The 15,777-nt window shown below is 51.1% G+C and overlaps 1 protein-coding gene across 1 annotated transcript in view; it reads right to left on the reverse strand.

Moving 5' to 3' along the window:
• STX18 (syntaxin 18) overlaps positions 1 to 15,777 on the reverse strand; it is a 119,011-nt gene that overhangs the window by 6,338 nt on the left and 96,896 nt on the right. The window contains exons 6-7 of the mRNA XM_002923292.4: positions 15,327 to 15,442; positions 7,453 to 7,541 (exon numbers count right to left, since the gene is read on the reverse strand). Coding sequence (XP_002923338.3) covers positions 7,453 to 7,541; positions 15,327 to 15,442 — 205 coding nt within the window. The remainder of the gene's footprint in view (positions 1 to 7,452; positions 7,542 to 15,326; positions 15,443 to 15,777) is intronic.

Consider the following 15,777-nt stretch of genomic DNA (forward strand, 5'->3'; position numbering starts at 1 on the left):
TGCTCCCTCGAAAGCCGGCCTAGGCACCTTTCTAGTGACCAGACACACCGGCAGAATTAACCCCCTTCCTCGACCTGCTCTTGTAACAAGCTCCTCCGCACTTGGCTGGCCCATTGCGGCACTTCTCACCTCCATTCAGGTGTCTTCCCTCCTGGGGCAGGGCTTTCTCCTCTGGCCCCCAGCGCAGGGCAGGGCCTGCCACACTCCAGGGGCCCAGTCCCCAGCCCGGCGGCTCGTCCAAACACAAAGATGACAGGCTCTACCGCAGACCCGCAGACCCGCAGGGTCAGAAGATGGGTGGGCTGGGCCAGCTTCCTGAGGGGCAAGGAATGGAGGCGGGCTGCCTTGCTTGCTGCTGACACGGTGCCCAGCCCGCCCTTCTCATTGTGCATGCAGCAGGCTATTTAAGGGAATAAAAACTTCATTTCTGACTTCAAAAGTATCAGCTCTGTTCACTCTCAACAGTTACTTAAGAGTCCAATATTTAAGGAAAAATACAATTACTTCAGCATGTAGGTGCTCATTTACTTTCAATAATTCTCCCAGGTACTGCTCAGGGTTTTTGTTTGCTTTTTGCAGGGGGCATTTTCTTATTTTTCTAATGACAAAATATGGCCCTGTCATTTTAAATCCTCAGCCCTTTTATGCTTTTTAAACTGCTCCTAAGCAAGATTAACTAGGGGTTTGGGAACAAAGCTCTTTCCTCCCCAACTTCAGGGCATGTGGCCCCCGCCGCACCTCCTTTTTGGCCTCCTGTCAGCAGCGGTCAGGAGTGGGATCAGATTCTGGCTCTGATTTCCTTCAACCCCTGGGTTCTTAAGGCCACCGAGGGGTACCCAGGCCCTGCAGTGAGAGAAACAAATGCCTCAAGGGATCAAGCGGCGATAGGGCTGAGGAGAGAGGTTTGCCGAGGCTAAGCCCTTCATGGAAAATGGCCTCCATTGGGGGCGGGAGTTACAATGACACTGTTTTCAGGAACAACAAAACCTGTTTCCCACAGCCAAGTGCAAGGTAGTCACCTCATGAGACCTGGCCGGGCTGCCGACAACACTCACTTGCACCGGATCTCAGGGTGGTCTCCGATGCTGCGCGGTGGCAAAGCCTGCACCTCACCGCAGCTGCTGAGTAAGACATGGAGCCGCAAATGCTGGCCGGCAGGGGCAGGTGGTGGACACGCCCGGGACTTCAGGGAGCCAGCCCCTGTGGCCACGTGGCAACTCCTTGGATGACCCTGGACCAGTCACTGGCTTCTGTCTGGCCTGTCACGTGACAGGGCCTCTTTGTGAACAGAGGTGGTGGTGATGCCGAGGGTGGGGAGGGATGGCTCCTTTACTGTCTAAGCTGTATGCCCTTGGGCAGATAACTTTTCTGTGCCTCTGTCTTCGCCACTAAAATGGGATGATAATAGTAATTAGCAGTTGTTAAGAGGAAGATGTGCTAATACATGTAAGTTGCTTAAAAAGTGCACGGCACACAGGAAGCCCTAAATGCTAATTATTATTATTTAATCTCTCTGGGAGTGAGATTCCAGATACACAAAGTGAGTCATGAAATGCTCTGAAGGCCCTTCCACCTCTCTGGTTTCAAACTTCAGAGGGCTGCTGTGACTCGAGGTCGTCTCACTCTCTCCAGCATGAGAAACGCTCACACAACATTCACTGGGGCTCGCTGGCAGCTGCTGGCATCTGTCTGCCACGGGAACAGGGACGGGGACTTCACAAGGTGCAGTACCCAACAAGGCCTGGGCTCCGTGGTCAGCACCAAGGACAGGGGTACCCACAGGCCCTGGGAAGGCAAACCCAAGGACACTGTGAGGCACTGGAAGCACTGGAAAGGGGGACGTGAGGCCTGCATGATGCATGAGATGGACAAGAAGGGCCTGAGAGGCATGACAGCAACCAAGCTGTCTTTGTGGGCATCCTGCCATGGCTTCTTCCACCTCTATACTGTTTGGTCTCACACCAAAATGCAGTGTTTGCTCTCAGCACAGACCCGATGCCCCCAGCAACCTCCCCCCGACCCCTCAACCACAGTGGTAGGCATCACATTTAAAGGTCTAAAACTTGGGAGCTCTCCAGAAAATGGGGCCTGCCACAATCCCTACCACATGGGGTGGCATGCATTAATAAACGCTGAAGTGCTCAGAGCAGTACTTGGCATGTGGTGTGTGTTACATGCATGTTAGGCAGTATTATTTAACTGCTTTATTCCATTTAGAAGTCAGTTAGACTTCCAAATAGGGGGCCCAAAAGGGTTTATAATCTGGTTTAAAGGACACAAATCCACATTGTGAATACATTGTTATAGAAATTCTTTTCTAATCTAATCCTCTTTACTATAGTTTTAAAAAGAAAATCACTCCTACAAAGGCCTTTGAGTATAAAATGAGGCCAGAAGGGGTTATTTGCATTGCAAAGAAGCAAGAGCAGATAACTGAACCAAAGACTAGGAACCAACCCACAGGGGCTGGAACCCACAGGGGCTCAGCCTAAAAAGCAGTCTACCCCTGGCCCAGGACCTCTTGGGTCTCTTCCAGATGTGATTCATCTGTGCCAAAGAGCTTCACACTCATGGCTCTGTGGCCCTCACCTCCATCCCCACCTCTGCCCCTGTGAACCTGAAATGTCCCCAGGGTGTGGACCTGAGCTCTCAGCTGTGTGGTGCCCAGATTCTGCCTCTTGCCATGAGCACGGCCACAGATCACAAGCCCTACCAGCCGGCCGCCTGGTGCTTCCAGGAGCCTACCACAGGGGACTGGGGCTAGGGACACCTTTCATGCAGATTTCAGAAGAAAGTCATATGCACATCTTTAAAAATTATGCTAAGGAATACATCAGTAAATGCAGGTGGTTTCACTTGAGGCAAGTAGAATGAATTCAGGTTTAGAAAAGGAGGTATTTTCTCTATGTAGCATCAGAAAACAATTTGGTTTCACTCAGCCTGACCACAAAACATCTGCTTATATTAACTCAAACGTTAATATACCTGCATCATGGGTTATAAATGGAAATTTACTGTGCAAATCATATAACACTCTTGCAACCATTTTGGTATATGTAACAACTGCTCCTATGGGTGAAATAATGAATTAAATTGGTATTATTAGGGCTTAATTCACTACTTTACCCTCAGGAAAAATTCCAAAACAGTGATTATGAATTATGACCACAATTTGCTACAACACTTTCCAATTTAAAACCAATAATGTGCTACTACTTTCTCTTCACATTCAGGGGTGAGCCCGTCAAGATGTGGGTTAGCCAGACTATAAGCTGTGGCACTTAGCTATCAATCCAATTAAGAGAGAGGTTAGCCGAACATTAAGTAGGCGGCCATCAAAGTTCTGAACATCACATCCTTCTGCCCAATCCACTTGCAGGAACACATTACAAACTAGGGAGGTCTTGCTGGTTCCAATGGCTCCAGTCCCTGATACTGGGACCTTGAAATAACCAGCATCACTGGGCATGGTCAGTGGCATGTTTATAGACAGTGACTCAGGACGGGACAAGGAAGTGGAAGCACGGGGCATCCGCAGTCATTATGCGCAGAAAAGCCTAATGAGGGGAACCTTTATTCTTCGCCTACCCTGGCTAAACCCCGTTCTGGAGGCGTGCACTGAGTGCATGTGTGCATGGGGGCCGAGACCGGCTAGGCAGCTCCCGTGGGCCCTGCACGCAGCTGGGAACTCTTCCACACGATACTGCATTCCCAACAATTCTGTGGGGTGGTGATTCTTGCCACACGCAAGTTCAGTGAGGCTAATTTTCTTGCCCCAAATTACACACACAGTAAGTGATATAAAGAGGATTTGTAACTGACTCTGTCGAGTCCCCGAGCCCATGTACTTTCATCATCTCTCACTGGGATGGGGCATCAGTGGATTACAGACATCACTGCTGCCAGCCTTCCTCTGGTCCACCCCAGCATGCGTCCAGAGGCTTCTAAAGGTCATGCATTGGCAAAGGTTAACAAACTCCTACCCCCCACCACTACCTACAGGAGAAAGGCAAACTTCTCCGGCAAACGGCGGACTCTCATTCAAGCCACTTCATTTATGAAGTGTATAAAAGGGGGAAAAAGCCTTAAACAGAAGGTAAATCCTGCTTACGTACAACCATTCAAGAGACAGACCTATGCGTATTTTTTCTCCAGGAAAGAAATGCGGGTACTCTTACATTATTTGGGGGAACATGAAATCATTATTTTCGTTAATAAAATCCTGTACAAACTGAAGAAAAACTGAGATTTTAAGAAACTTCTGCCATCACTTGGCTGTAAGAAGGGAGTGTGATCTAACTGTCCTTCGCTTTCATTGGCTGGCTCCTCCGCCCCAGCCTGCCCCCCGCAGAGCACCCCCAGGGCCATGACTTTGCCTCGCTCCTCTCTCCCCACTATGCACTACTTCCAACAGCAGCAGCAGGACTTCTCCCACATGCATGCACATCTCTAGCCTGAGCCTCGAGTCCCACTGCCCACCAGACACTTCCCCTGCCATGTCCCAGAGGCGCCTCACACACACCTGTCCAAAATGAAATTCGGCAGCCCCTGCCCTGCCCAGCCTGCTCTCCCTTCTGACTGCCAGCATCATTTTCCCAAGTCAGAAAGCTCCAGGCTCCTCTCCCAGTCCACTTCCCCCGCACCTCGCTCATCCCTGCCTCCATGGCCGCGCCCCCTGACCAACCCCTCTGTCACCTCCCAACTAGCTGGAATCCACACTGCAGTCTTTCCCTAGCCACCCTCCACATTCGAGACTTCTGGCTCCCATGTCTGCTGGGCCTGGGGGGCACGGAGCATCTACTCAAAGTCAGAGGGTGCATCCAGGAACCCGAGAGAACCTGGAGGAAGGCAGGGGCCTGGCAAGCCACTGAAGTTGTTTGACTTAGTCCCTGAACTCGGAATTATTTTTGCCTGTAAAGAACAAAGACAGCTCTGCTTATTATTCCAAAGCAAATCCCACAGGCTCTGAGGGAACACCCCAAAGCAAGTCCTAGGAAAGTCACGGCTAATAGTACCATCCCTGGAATCAGTTTTACGCTTCTAAGGTGATGATTTTAAAGAGGAAACCACTTGTCTAGGGGGGTAAATGTTTGTGAAATTGTACTGTGTATAAAATACACATGAAACGCCATTGAGCTCCAGCTGCCACCTGCGTGACCCCGTGATGCTGCTGTAACTGTGGCAGGCACACCTCAGTCCTTTCTGCACACGTGCAGCTGCGACCCGAGACGCTGCACACTGCCTGGTGTCTTCCACCCCGTGTGGCAGAGAGCTGTCCTGCCACTCCAAAGGGGAAAGGCAGAGGCACTTGTGAGCACCTGCTGTGTGCCTGGCACCGTGATGCACGAACCTCCTGGTCAGCTCACTCAGTCATTAGCCCTGCCATGGGGTGACCGGGCAGCGTGCAGGCTCTTGGGTCATAGCTGCACGTGTGCAGAGAGGACTGAGGTGTGCCTGCCATAATCACAGCAGGTCACCGGGTGACCCCCCCAGCCGTGGGTCAGTCCTTTAATCAGGCTTGAAGAAGAAACAGGTAGTCCAGAGAACAAGAAGATCCTGAGCCAATGCTCTGCCCCTGGCAGCCGAGGTTCAAGAGAGTGCACCCGCGTACCCGGCCACCCTCACGGGGCCCGGCCCACAGACCTGAGCACGTAACCACACTCAGTGGACCCCGGGAGGATGACCCTTTTTTTTTTTTTTTAAGATTTTATTTATTTATGTGACAGAGAGACAGCCAGCGAGAGAGGGAACACAGCAGGGGAGTGGGAGAGGAAGAAGCAGGCTCCCAGCGGAGGAGCCCGATGTGGGACTCGATCCCGGAACGCCGGAATCACGCCCTGAGCCGAAGGCAGACGCTTAATGACTGCGCTACCCAGGCGCCCAGGGGGATGACTCTTCTGCCAGGCTGCCCGAGTCAGTTTGCTACACGGCTCCAATACAGGCTACACTCCCTTAGACCACCAGATCCCCCCGCCCCCCAGGACTCCCATGAACTCTGATAGGGGAGAGTGCAGGGTCTGGAGCCAGGGCTCGGGGCACAGGATGTGGCTTGGCTGCTCTACTGACCCTGTGACCTTGGAGGGCATTAGAGGTTTTGTGCCTTACTTTTTTCAAATATACAGAGGGATGTTCCTACTTCACTGGACTGTTGCAAAGATTAAATAGGACAACATATGTAAAAGGCTTGGCATATACGGGGTGCTCATGAGTACATAATAACAGTAATAACTTATAGAATGTTCTAGTAATGCTTACTGATGATGCTGCCCATAGCTTTTACATGACACTTATCAAAGGCACTCATCATTCGAACACCGTTCTAGGCTCTGGGAATATGGGCACAAAAGCAGACAAGTTCCTGCTCTCATGGCCCTTATATTCTAGTGGAGGGATGAGGGAATAAAGCAGGTACAGGGTACAGGGACAGAGTGGCTGGGGGCCACCGCAGGTTGGGTGGTTGGGAAGGCCTGAGGACCTAACAGTTGAGACCTGCAAGCTATGAAGACAACAGAAGAGAAAGAAGAGCCTGGCCACAAAAACACCTGGACCCCTTTCTCATCTGACAGAGCTTTGGCTCAGAGCTCTACTACCTATCTTCTGGAACAGGAGACCTAGGTCAGAAATCTGGGAAGTGAGGATTAGTCAGCTCTACCACTAACTAACTAGAGGACCTTGGGCAAGACACTTGACTGCTTTTTGCCCAAGTTGAAAGGAGATGGTGATGGGCCACCACCCCTGAACACGACTATTGAAAGCATCATGGAGAAAAAGGGGACCGGCAGAGTTCCGTCCCCCGTCAAGTGCCGCACAAGTCAGGTGCGGCCACTGAAAGCGTGCCATGTGGGGGCCAGGTTAGCTCTGTAGGCAGAGGACAGTGTCGCGCCAGGGCCAAGCTAGGAAACATCTGCTCCCCGCCCCAGGAAGACGGATTCCATTTGGCTCGGTCACGCCAGCGTCCGGACGAAGCAGACACAGACACTGCTGTAAAGGAGCTGGCAGGGGCTCACGCCAGAACGATCAGTCTCCTTTTGAAACTCACCCAGAGAGGACAGCCTGCAACTGGCAACTAGACCTTAGCAGCTAAGCTGTTACTCTTCATTTTTCAGTCATTACTCACGCTTTCTCCACATTAGCATAACACCAGCAACTCAAACAATTGAAAAGCACCACAGCAATTATAAAAGACCCATTTAGTCTACAGGACTATTTTACTGAAGCTGAAGTCTAATATTAGTAAAATTATTCTAAGGCAACTTCTTCTTTAATTATGCTACTGCAAATTTAAAACTTATGAAAAGCATATTAAGGATTAAGAAATCAAGTGGAAAAGTTGTACCTAAAATATTTACTTATAGCTTTTAAAACTCAGTATAGCAATCAGGGCAAGGGCATTTAGGATGACCTCCTAACTAACACCAGTTAGCAACACCTGACGGCAGAGAATAGCCTTACCATTTGTATTTCTTCTGGGGATAATTCATCGTCACCTTTGCCATCTCCCCAGGTGCCCAGTTCAGGTTGTGATTCAGCTGGAACCTTTTCTGTTTAAAAAGAAGAAGAAGAAAAGCAGAAGGCAAAATAATTCATTTTAGAAGAGGCCGGCTTCGGATGCAGGCACGGTGCGCACATGGGGTGGAATGGGGTCTTCCAGCTCTGTCCACATCTGGTGACTGAGGCGCCGCCCCATGGTTCTCCCACCATGCTTAGACATGTGCGCATGTGTGTGTGTGCACATGTGTGTGCCCGGGTGTGCAGGGGGAGAAGGCGCCTCATGCAGTTTCAGTGCCACGGTGATCTCAGCAATGTTGCAAACCAAAGGGACGATCTTCAAAACCAGTCTTCAAGTGTATTTTGCCTCAAAACACAAACTCACACACTCATGCCCTCCCTCTGCTTTCTAAATACTGCTGAATATATGCGTATTTTCGTAAAAAAAAAATACAGGAAATGCCATTCCGCTCCCAAATCCTATTCCTCTCCTAGAAGTCACCACGTCAGCACTTGGCTGTAGCCTCACAGACCTGACCTAGCGCGTTCATATACGCACAGCTGGAACTCCCTGCCTGGCCCCACGCCTCAATCTAGAAATTAAACAGAGAGTTGTGTGTGTGGTGCCTCATTTTTAGCATACTGTTCTGAAACTTGCTGTTTAGGACTTCACCATAGCTCGGGAGATCTTCCTATGTCGGTCACACAGCTCTGCTTTGCTCTTTTAAACTGCGTGACACTGCATTGTAAGGCTGCGCCGTTCTTACATAGCTGACCTCCCGGGGAGACCTTCGGTAGTCTGGACTTCTCATCAGTGTCATTGTGCCGTGTGCCAGGCCACCCTGCGAGCGCTCTCTGGTGTACTCCAGGACAGACACCTGAGCACGAACTGCTGACTGGAGGTGCGGGAACATTTTAGGGAGCTTTTTGACTGTAATCACACAAACGGGTGATGGACGCTTGATGAAGTAAACCAGCGGCTCAGGCTCCTCGGAAGGGCTATACCACCCAGGACCACCCTAGAGAGGCCAGCCTGCCTGGCTCGAAGGGGGTGCGGAGGACACGGGGGAGTGTATGGAAGGCATCTGCCCCTGGTGGACACCGTAATGGGGTCTCTCTTTTTTTTTAAAAGATTTTATTTATTTATTTGACAGAGAGAGACAGTGAGAGAGGGAACACAAGCAAGGGGAGTGAGAGAGGGAGAAGCAGGCTTCCCGCCAAGCAGGGAGCCCGATGTGGGGCTCAATCCCAGGACACTGGGATCATGACCTGAGCCAAAGGCAGACGCTTAATGGCTGAGCCACCCAGGCGCCCCAAGGTGGGGGGTCTCTCTTTCTAAAGGTGACTTTGCATCTGGTGTCTCAGTGGGGCCGCTAGGTTTGTCAGGGGCTGCCAAGTACTGCTTCTTTTTCTTTTCTTCCTCAACCTCAGGAAATTTCCTAGAGCTGATCTCAGCTCCACGAGATGGGGGAAAAGTCCAGAGTTTTTGTTTTGAGACTGATAAGGGAAAAGACATATGATAGCACCAATTTAGAGAAAGGAGTTTAGGCAGACCCTGTATACAAGGTATTATCATTCCAGACGCATCATCACAAAAAAACCCCTCCATGTCACCTAGAACATTGTGCAAGTTTAAAATAAATGGCTGTTTTTGGTAGAACTATATTTATAAAAGACATTTCTATATAATTTATATATAATAAATATACATGCAAATACAATAAACATATAAAAGAAAGGCTGAAAGTATGTGTAGGAACCAGTGAGCTGTTTTTCAGAGAGGACACCTTCAGGTAGGAGCCTCTGCACTTCTAACTCACCCCACCTCCACCCCTAGAGCCTCCGTTTCCAACATGACCTCATTATGGGATCCATGTCAAGCTTTTCCTCTGATGTCAAGGGTAAGAACACCACAATTAGAAACACAGAAACATCAGTGACATCGGCTCCGAGGATAAATGAGCTCTGAGCTGGAACGAACAACTTGCTGAGAGGACGCGCACCCTACAAGCTGCTCCCCTCGGAAGCCGTCGGGCGCCCCCCTGACCGGCTGCCGCAAGGGTCTTCACGCCGTCCTCTGCGCAGCCTGCCAGTGGCCCAGCGCCAGGACCCATGCCCAGGCCCCCTGCCTGGCCGGGCCCCACCTGTCTTGCCCACTGGAGTCCCCACACGCCTGCCCTTTCCATGCGCCGTCCTGCCTACGTCCCATCCCACTCCGTGCTTTCTGACCTCTGTGTATTTACACACGCTGTTCCCTCTGCCTAAGATAGTTTCCATTTTAGGTCCAGACTCATTTCTCCAGGCACGTCCTCCTGAAGTCCCCTCTGAGTGAACTCTGTTTTCCCACCTGTGCCCTCTCTTAGGGCACTACTCACTTTCTCAGGGGCTGGAATCCTGTCTTTCCCGTCAATTGTGCGCTCCCTGAGGGCAGGAACCATGGCTCATTCAAGAAGTGTAGCAAGTATTCACTAAAACCAGGCCCATCTTAATGCTAAGGGACACCAGTGTAAGGAAACAAACTGTAGATGGGTACATGAGGGGACACCTGGATGGCTCAGTCAGCTGAGTGTCTGACTCTTGATTGCAGCTCAAGTCATGATCTCAGGGTCATGAGATCAAGCGCCCGTTGGGCTCTGTGCTAGGTGGGCAGTCTGCTTCAGATTCTCTCTCTCTGTTCCTCCCCTACGCTCAGGTAGTTCGCTCTCTCTGAAATAAATAAAATCTTAAAAAACAAAAACAAACAGGTCCATGCAGACCTCATGTTAGCATAATCAGAATATGGAAGAAGGCGGCCTAAACATCGACGAGGACAGAAGGGCTGCATGACCACAGAGCTAAGTGCAGACTGGTGGCTTTTTTAAAAATCAGGAGCGTGGCAAGCTCTGCCTAGAACTATACCACCTAGCCCTATCCTGAAATATTTTTTGTCTAAGTTACAGCTCATGTTTCTAAAAGAGAAACGACAGCCTGAACAGCTAAGCCGAAGGTTTTCACATAGCCCAGGCTTAAGGAGTCCTTCTGCAAACTGCAGACACACTTAGCACAATGCCCACAGGCAGGTGTAATCCCGCAGGGGGAGCAGCTGGGGCTGGGGGACCGAGACTGACCCTCCAGCATCAAGGTCAGGATGGACAAAATGTCAAAGGCCCCCACACGACAGGGCAGAAGCACAGAGGTGGGCGCAGGCCTCTCCCCTCATGCACGCGCTCCCAGGTGAATGCACACAGGCCTGGGGCTCTGTGTGGCCTATCCCCATGACTCCCAAGTGTCTCCAGCCCTGAGGCCCTCCCTGGGTTCTAGGCTCACTCCGACCGCCGGCTCACCGTCTCCACCTGAAAATCCATCAGGTGTCCCAGCCCTAGCACGTGGACACGAGCATTCTGGTGCTGCCCCCACCGCTCCCCCCAGCCTTGCTGCCGGACTCCTCTCCTCCTGCCCTCCTCCGCGCAGTCTGCCGGGCTGCTCAAGCCCCAAGCCTGGGTGCTCCGTCCCTCTGTCCCTCACATCTCCCGTCCCACCTACGAGCTCAACTGCAGCTCCAAGCTACGGCTGGAGTTGGAGCGCTTCTCTCGAAGAAGAAGCCTCCACCTCCACCACCGCCTGACCGGCGACGCTGTCACCTGGCGCCCGGACTGCCGCAGATCCCGAGGCCACCGCTGCCACTTCTTCCTCACTCGGCTCCGCTCCACGCAGCAAAGAGGCTTAGACTGTGCGCCAGACCTGCCACTCTCAGCCTGAAAACCTCCAGGGGCTTCTGGCCACATGCAGAATCAAAGGCAAACCTTGACCACGGCCTGTAAGGCCTGTACACGCAGGCCTCGGGCTCCATCCCGCCTGTCCCTGTGCCATCCTCACTACCGTCTCTGCCTGTCTGTGAGCGCACACGCACATTTCCACGTGCCAAGCTCCTTTCCCCCCACACCTCTCCATGGCTGGGTCCTCTGCCTGGAAAACTCGCACCCGAACGAAGGTTCTGATTTGCCACATCTTTGTTGTACCGCACTTCCCTTTATCGCTTTGCAGACACTGCATTCTGTCAAAGTGACGCTTTGTGGCAACCCTGGGTCAAGCAAGTCCACTGGCGCCATTTTCCCAACAGCGTTTGCTCACTTCATGTCTGTATGTCGGTCAATTTGGGGTATACTGCCATTTTAATAACATTAATTTTTCTCATCCACCAACTTGGGATGCTTTTTCCATTTATTTGGGTCATCTCTAATTTCTTTCAACAATATTTTATAATTTTCAAAACGTAAGTTTTACTCTTTGGTTGAACTTATTCCCCACGTACTTTATTCTTTTTGGTGCTATAAGGGAATTGTTGCTTTTTAAATTTCATTTTTGGATTATTCATAGCCAGCTCTACACACTAACGTAAGATAGGCAGTTTGTGGAACAGCGACAGCACACGCCAGATACTGCTAGGCCCTTCATATGCTAGCTCACATGACAGTCTCAGCAAACCACGGCCACATGATGCCACAAGAAAGTGCAGGCTCAGAGTCTCTGTATCTTGTCCAGGGTCACAGCTCAGGATAGAGGCCAGGCTGAGAAACCAGGTTAGTCTGACTCCGAAATCGCTTGTGACTCCGTGCTGCAGCCTTGTTTCTTCCCTTCCCTTACAGACCCACAAACAGGAAACAGACAAAGGTGGGATACACAATGGTAAGAGCTTTCTTTTGGGGAAAAAACAACAAAATGAAGTACTTAAAAGTCTGTTATACATGCAGGAATGTGTACAGACAGGAAATTGTGTACATTTTTCATATTCAGATTTTACTAGTCTTTGGGATTCCACGTAAGTAAGGAAGAGAGGACTACATAACAAGCATCACTAAATGACTGAAGGAAAGGGAGGTCTGTGGAGTTGGGGGGACAGTGAGGCTGAGCCGGTGGAAGCAGGCAGGTGTCAGGGTGCAGGGGAAAAGGCAGGAGAGGATGGCCACAGGGGATCTCAGAGACATCCCAGGACCAAGTTGGGGGTGGGGGAGTGTCTCAAGATGCAAGGATACCAGTAAGTAAAGGCAACACCAATGACAACTTCCCGCCTTCCTCCCCATCCCTCTAAAAGGTAGGTATCATTACCCCCATTTTAAAAATGGAGGAACTGGTGCTCAGAAGTGCCAGGTGGTGCTAGAGCTGGGACCATGGCAGCCTCAGAAGAGACACTCTTCCTAACATCCCATCTCCTATGCAGGGGTCAGGAGCTAAACTGGAGAGTTCACCCTTAATATATGGCGTGCTGGCTGAGTCTGGCGAGAACCTTGTGATTACAAAACAACAAATACTGACTTTAAAATGAAAATATAAACTGTAAGGAAGAGGGTTCTTTCACTCCTATGGTGCACCTCCCATTGCCCAGAGGCATCCTCCCTTCACATCAGGAAACACTCCCACAGCAACTAAAAGCCGTCAATGCTCCCGATCCCACCTTCCTCCTTTCATGGTTCTCAGTGATGTACTATTGAGCACCCTGTATATGTCAGGCGCTGTTCTGGGTGCCAACATTAGAGCAGTGAACAAACACAAATTCCTGTCCTCACGGAACCTACACTTTAGTAGGAGAGACAGATCGTCAAGAACACAAACGAGTAAAACAGAAGGATGGTGGCATGTCAGGGAGAAGGATAAAGCAGGGAAGACAGGAAGTGCTGGGAGGCCTCTGGCCTTCATGCTTTCTTTACTCACCCTCATGGGGGGGGGGCGGATCCCAGCCTGTCTCAGGGGATCGATGCTGCCTACAGACCCTGCCCCCTGACCTCCAGACTCATGAACCCAACTCCGTACTCAACAACTCTGCCAGGCATCTCAAAATTAACATGCCTGACACTGGGTTCCTGAGCAAACCAATCTCCCGCATTGCAGTGAAGGACAGCAAACTTCTCCCCTGTCAAAACCACCACGATCTTCCTTGAGCCCTCCTTCCTGCCTGTCCCACATACAGGAAGCAAATGTTGTGGCTCTACTTTAAAACCTATCCAGAATTCCAGCACCTTCCCCCCACCCCTCTACAACCATGAGTGTTGTGCTCCACCATTATCTTGTTTCTGGGTGACTCTAGCAACCTCTTCATGTCCCTATTTCTCTTCTTCAATAGAGCCACCGCAGGGGCCCTGCTCCAACACAGCTGGGTGTGACAGTGCTCCGTGCAGACCTCCTGCACATCTGCTTTCCCCGGCCTGTGACGCTCTTGCCCCAGAGAGACACAGGCTTCACTCCTCACTGCCCTTGGGTCTCTACTGAAATAGCAAGCTCTCCGACCTCTCAGACAGGCCTGATCTCTCCTACGACCAGGACCCTCTATTGCAGAGCGCATACAATGACTGTATACTACACCGGTGTGATTATTCCATTAACATCTGTTTCCTGCTGGCCTGTAAGCGGAGGGGTCTTATTTTCTACTCACTACTGTCCCCAGCACAGTGCCTAGCACAGCAACACTCCGTGTGGGCTCAGGGCTCAGCAAGGGCAGACAGCTCTTCACCAGAGATCTACCTTCTTAGCTGGGCCCCAAGAATCCGTACTGGCTTCTCCCCACTCTCATCAGCCCTACAGTATTTCTTGAATGAATGAGGGACTGAATGAGTATGCTGTGTTTGGCATGAGTTAATTTAGACATGATATCCTATATGTTGTCTTTGGAAAAGCTGGGCCTTGTTAGCTCATGAGTGATGCTGGGGTTTCCTTCATCAGGGACCACTGGAGATGGGAGGTATGCAAGGCCTGCAGCCTAGCGGGTCAAGGCAGCCGCCAGAGAGGACAGGCTCAGGCTCTATGAAGCGTGATCCGGGTACTGCCCCTTTCTTGGTTTTGACTCTGGACGGATTATATAATTTCTTCAAACCTCGATTTCCTCACACATAAAATGATGACAGCACCACCTCAAAAGATCCAATGAGACTCGATCTGTTGACGGCCCAGCATGAGCCCAGCAGTGGAGGGCTCACTAGGTGCTGGTCTCCCCAGTGACACTATTTCCAACCACGGAAGGGGCCCCTGAAATCTTTCAGGTGCTCATTGCCACACTACATTCTGAATTCCCTCTCTTGTACGATGCAGGGAATAAATCAGATGGAAAGGCAGTAGAGATCGGCACATATATCCTGAGTCTACCACTTACGAGTTTTTAAGTTTCCCAGTCTCTCACAAGGCTCATCTCAAAAACAGGTCCACAAAACCCATCCCAGAGGGCTGCTCTAAGAATGGGGGTGGTATCTGTAAAGATTCAGGGCAGTGCCTGGCATCCGGGAGATGCACAGGAAATGCCAACCACTTTAATAACACAAACGAGGGGACTGAGCAAGACACCTGGCCCCCAGGGCCTCAGCGCACCATCATCCTGGGATTCGTGCAAAGCAAAAATCCCACCCCTGCTATACTTGAGACACAACAGACTAGGCATGCATTGTCTACACAGGGTGGCCACACAGGGTCGGTGATAAGAGGATGCTGAGATTACGGGACAGGGCACCACATGGGGGCAGGGGAGGCAGTGCCCCACCTTTCCTGACACTGGAGGGCAAGATTCCTTGAGCGGAGAGATCTTACATTCCTCACGGTTCTGAGCCTCCAGCTCCCACCCTGGTGGTGCACTGCAACTCGGGCCCTTTCCCTGGACACTGCCAGTTCCCGGGTGACTGGAGGAATCCTCCTGCCCTGCCCCAACAGGCATTAACTCCAACTGGGACAGAAGAGGCTGCCCCCTCTGTGTCTCCTTTGCTTTATGCAAGTACACACACCACAAGATATCTAGGACTGGGCTCCTTTTTCCACTCTGTATTTCTGCCAACACATCATAAGGAAGAGATGCAAGGCAGGACTCTGGTTTCAATTCATACCTGGATGTTCTTCGGTGACAGGTTTTTCTTCAGAGTCTTGTGAAGGATTCTGTGAAACTTTCTCAGAAGACGTGGATTCTCTTGTCTTTGTACTTGGCTCTGGTTCCAGCTTAGATCTAAATAAATAATGAGCAATCATATAATTTGCTGACACAACAAGGTTCTGTTCTGACCACAGAGGGAGTCACATGACCCCTGCACACGTGTTCTGTGCCCTCCGTCAGAGAGCAGGGTGGCTAAGCAGTGGCCACACCAGCGCACCTGTAGCGGGTCACTTACTACAAGGGACCAGGGTCACCGCCTGCAGGGGGAGGACTGGGCACCCCACCAAAGCTCACAGGGGGAAGAACACAGCCCGTAGGGGCTGAAGGAAAGGACGCACAAACCTGGCCCACATACGGACAACCGCGCTCAACGTGCGTGGTGAAGGCTGACTGATCCACAAACCCAG

This window comes from Ailuropoda melanoleuca, chromosome 11, assembly GCF_002007445.2.
Source record: "Ailuropoda melanoleuca isolate Jingjing chromosome 11, ASM200744v2, whole genome shotgun sequence".
Lineage (NCBI taxonomy): Eukaryota > Metazoa > Chordata > Mammalia > Carnivora > Ursidae > Ailuropoda > Ailuropoda melanoleuca.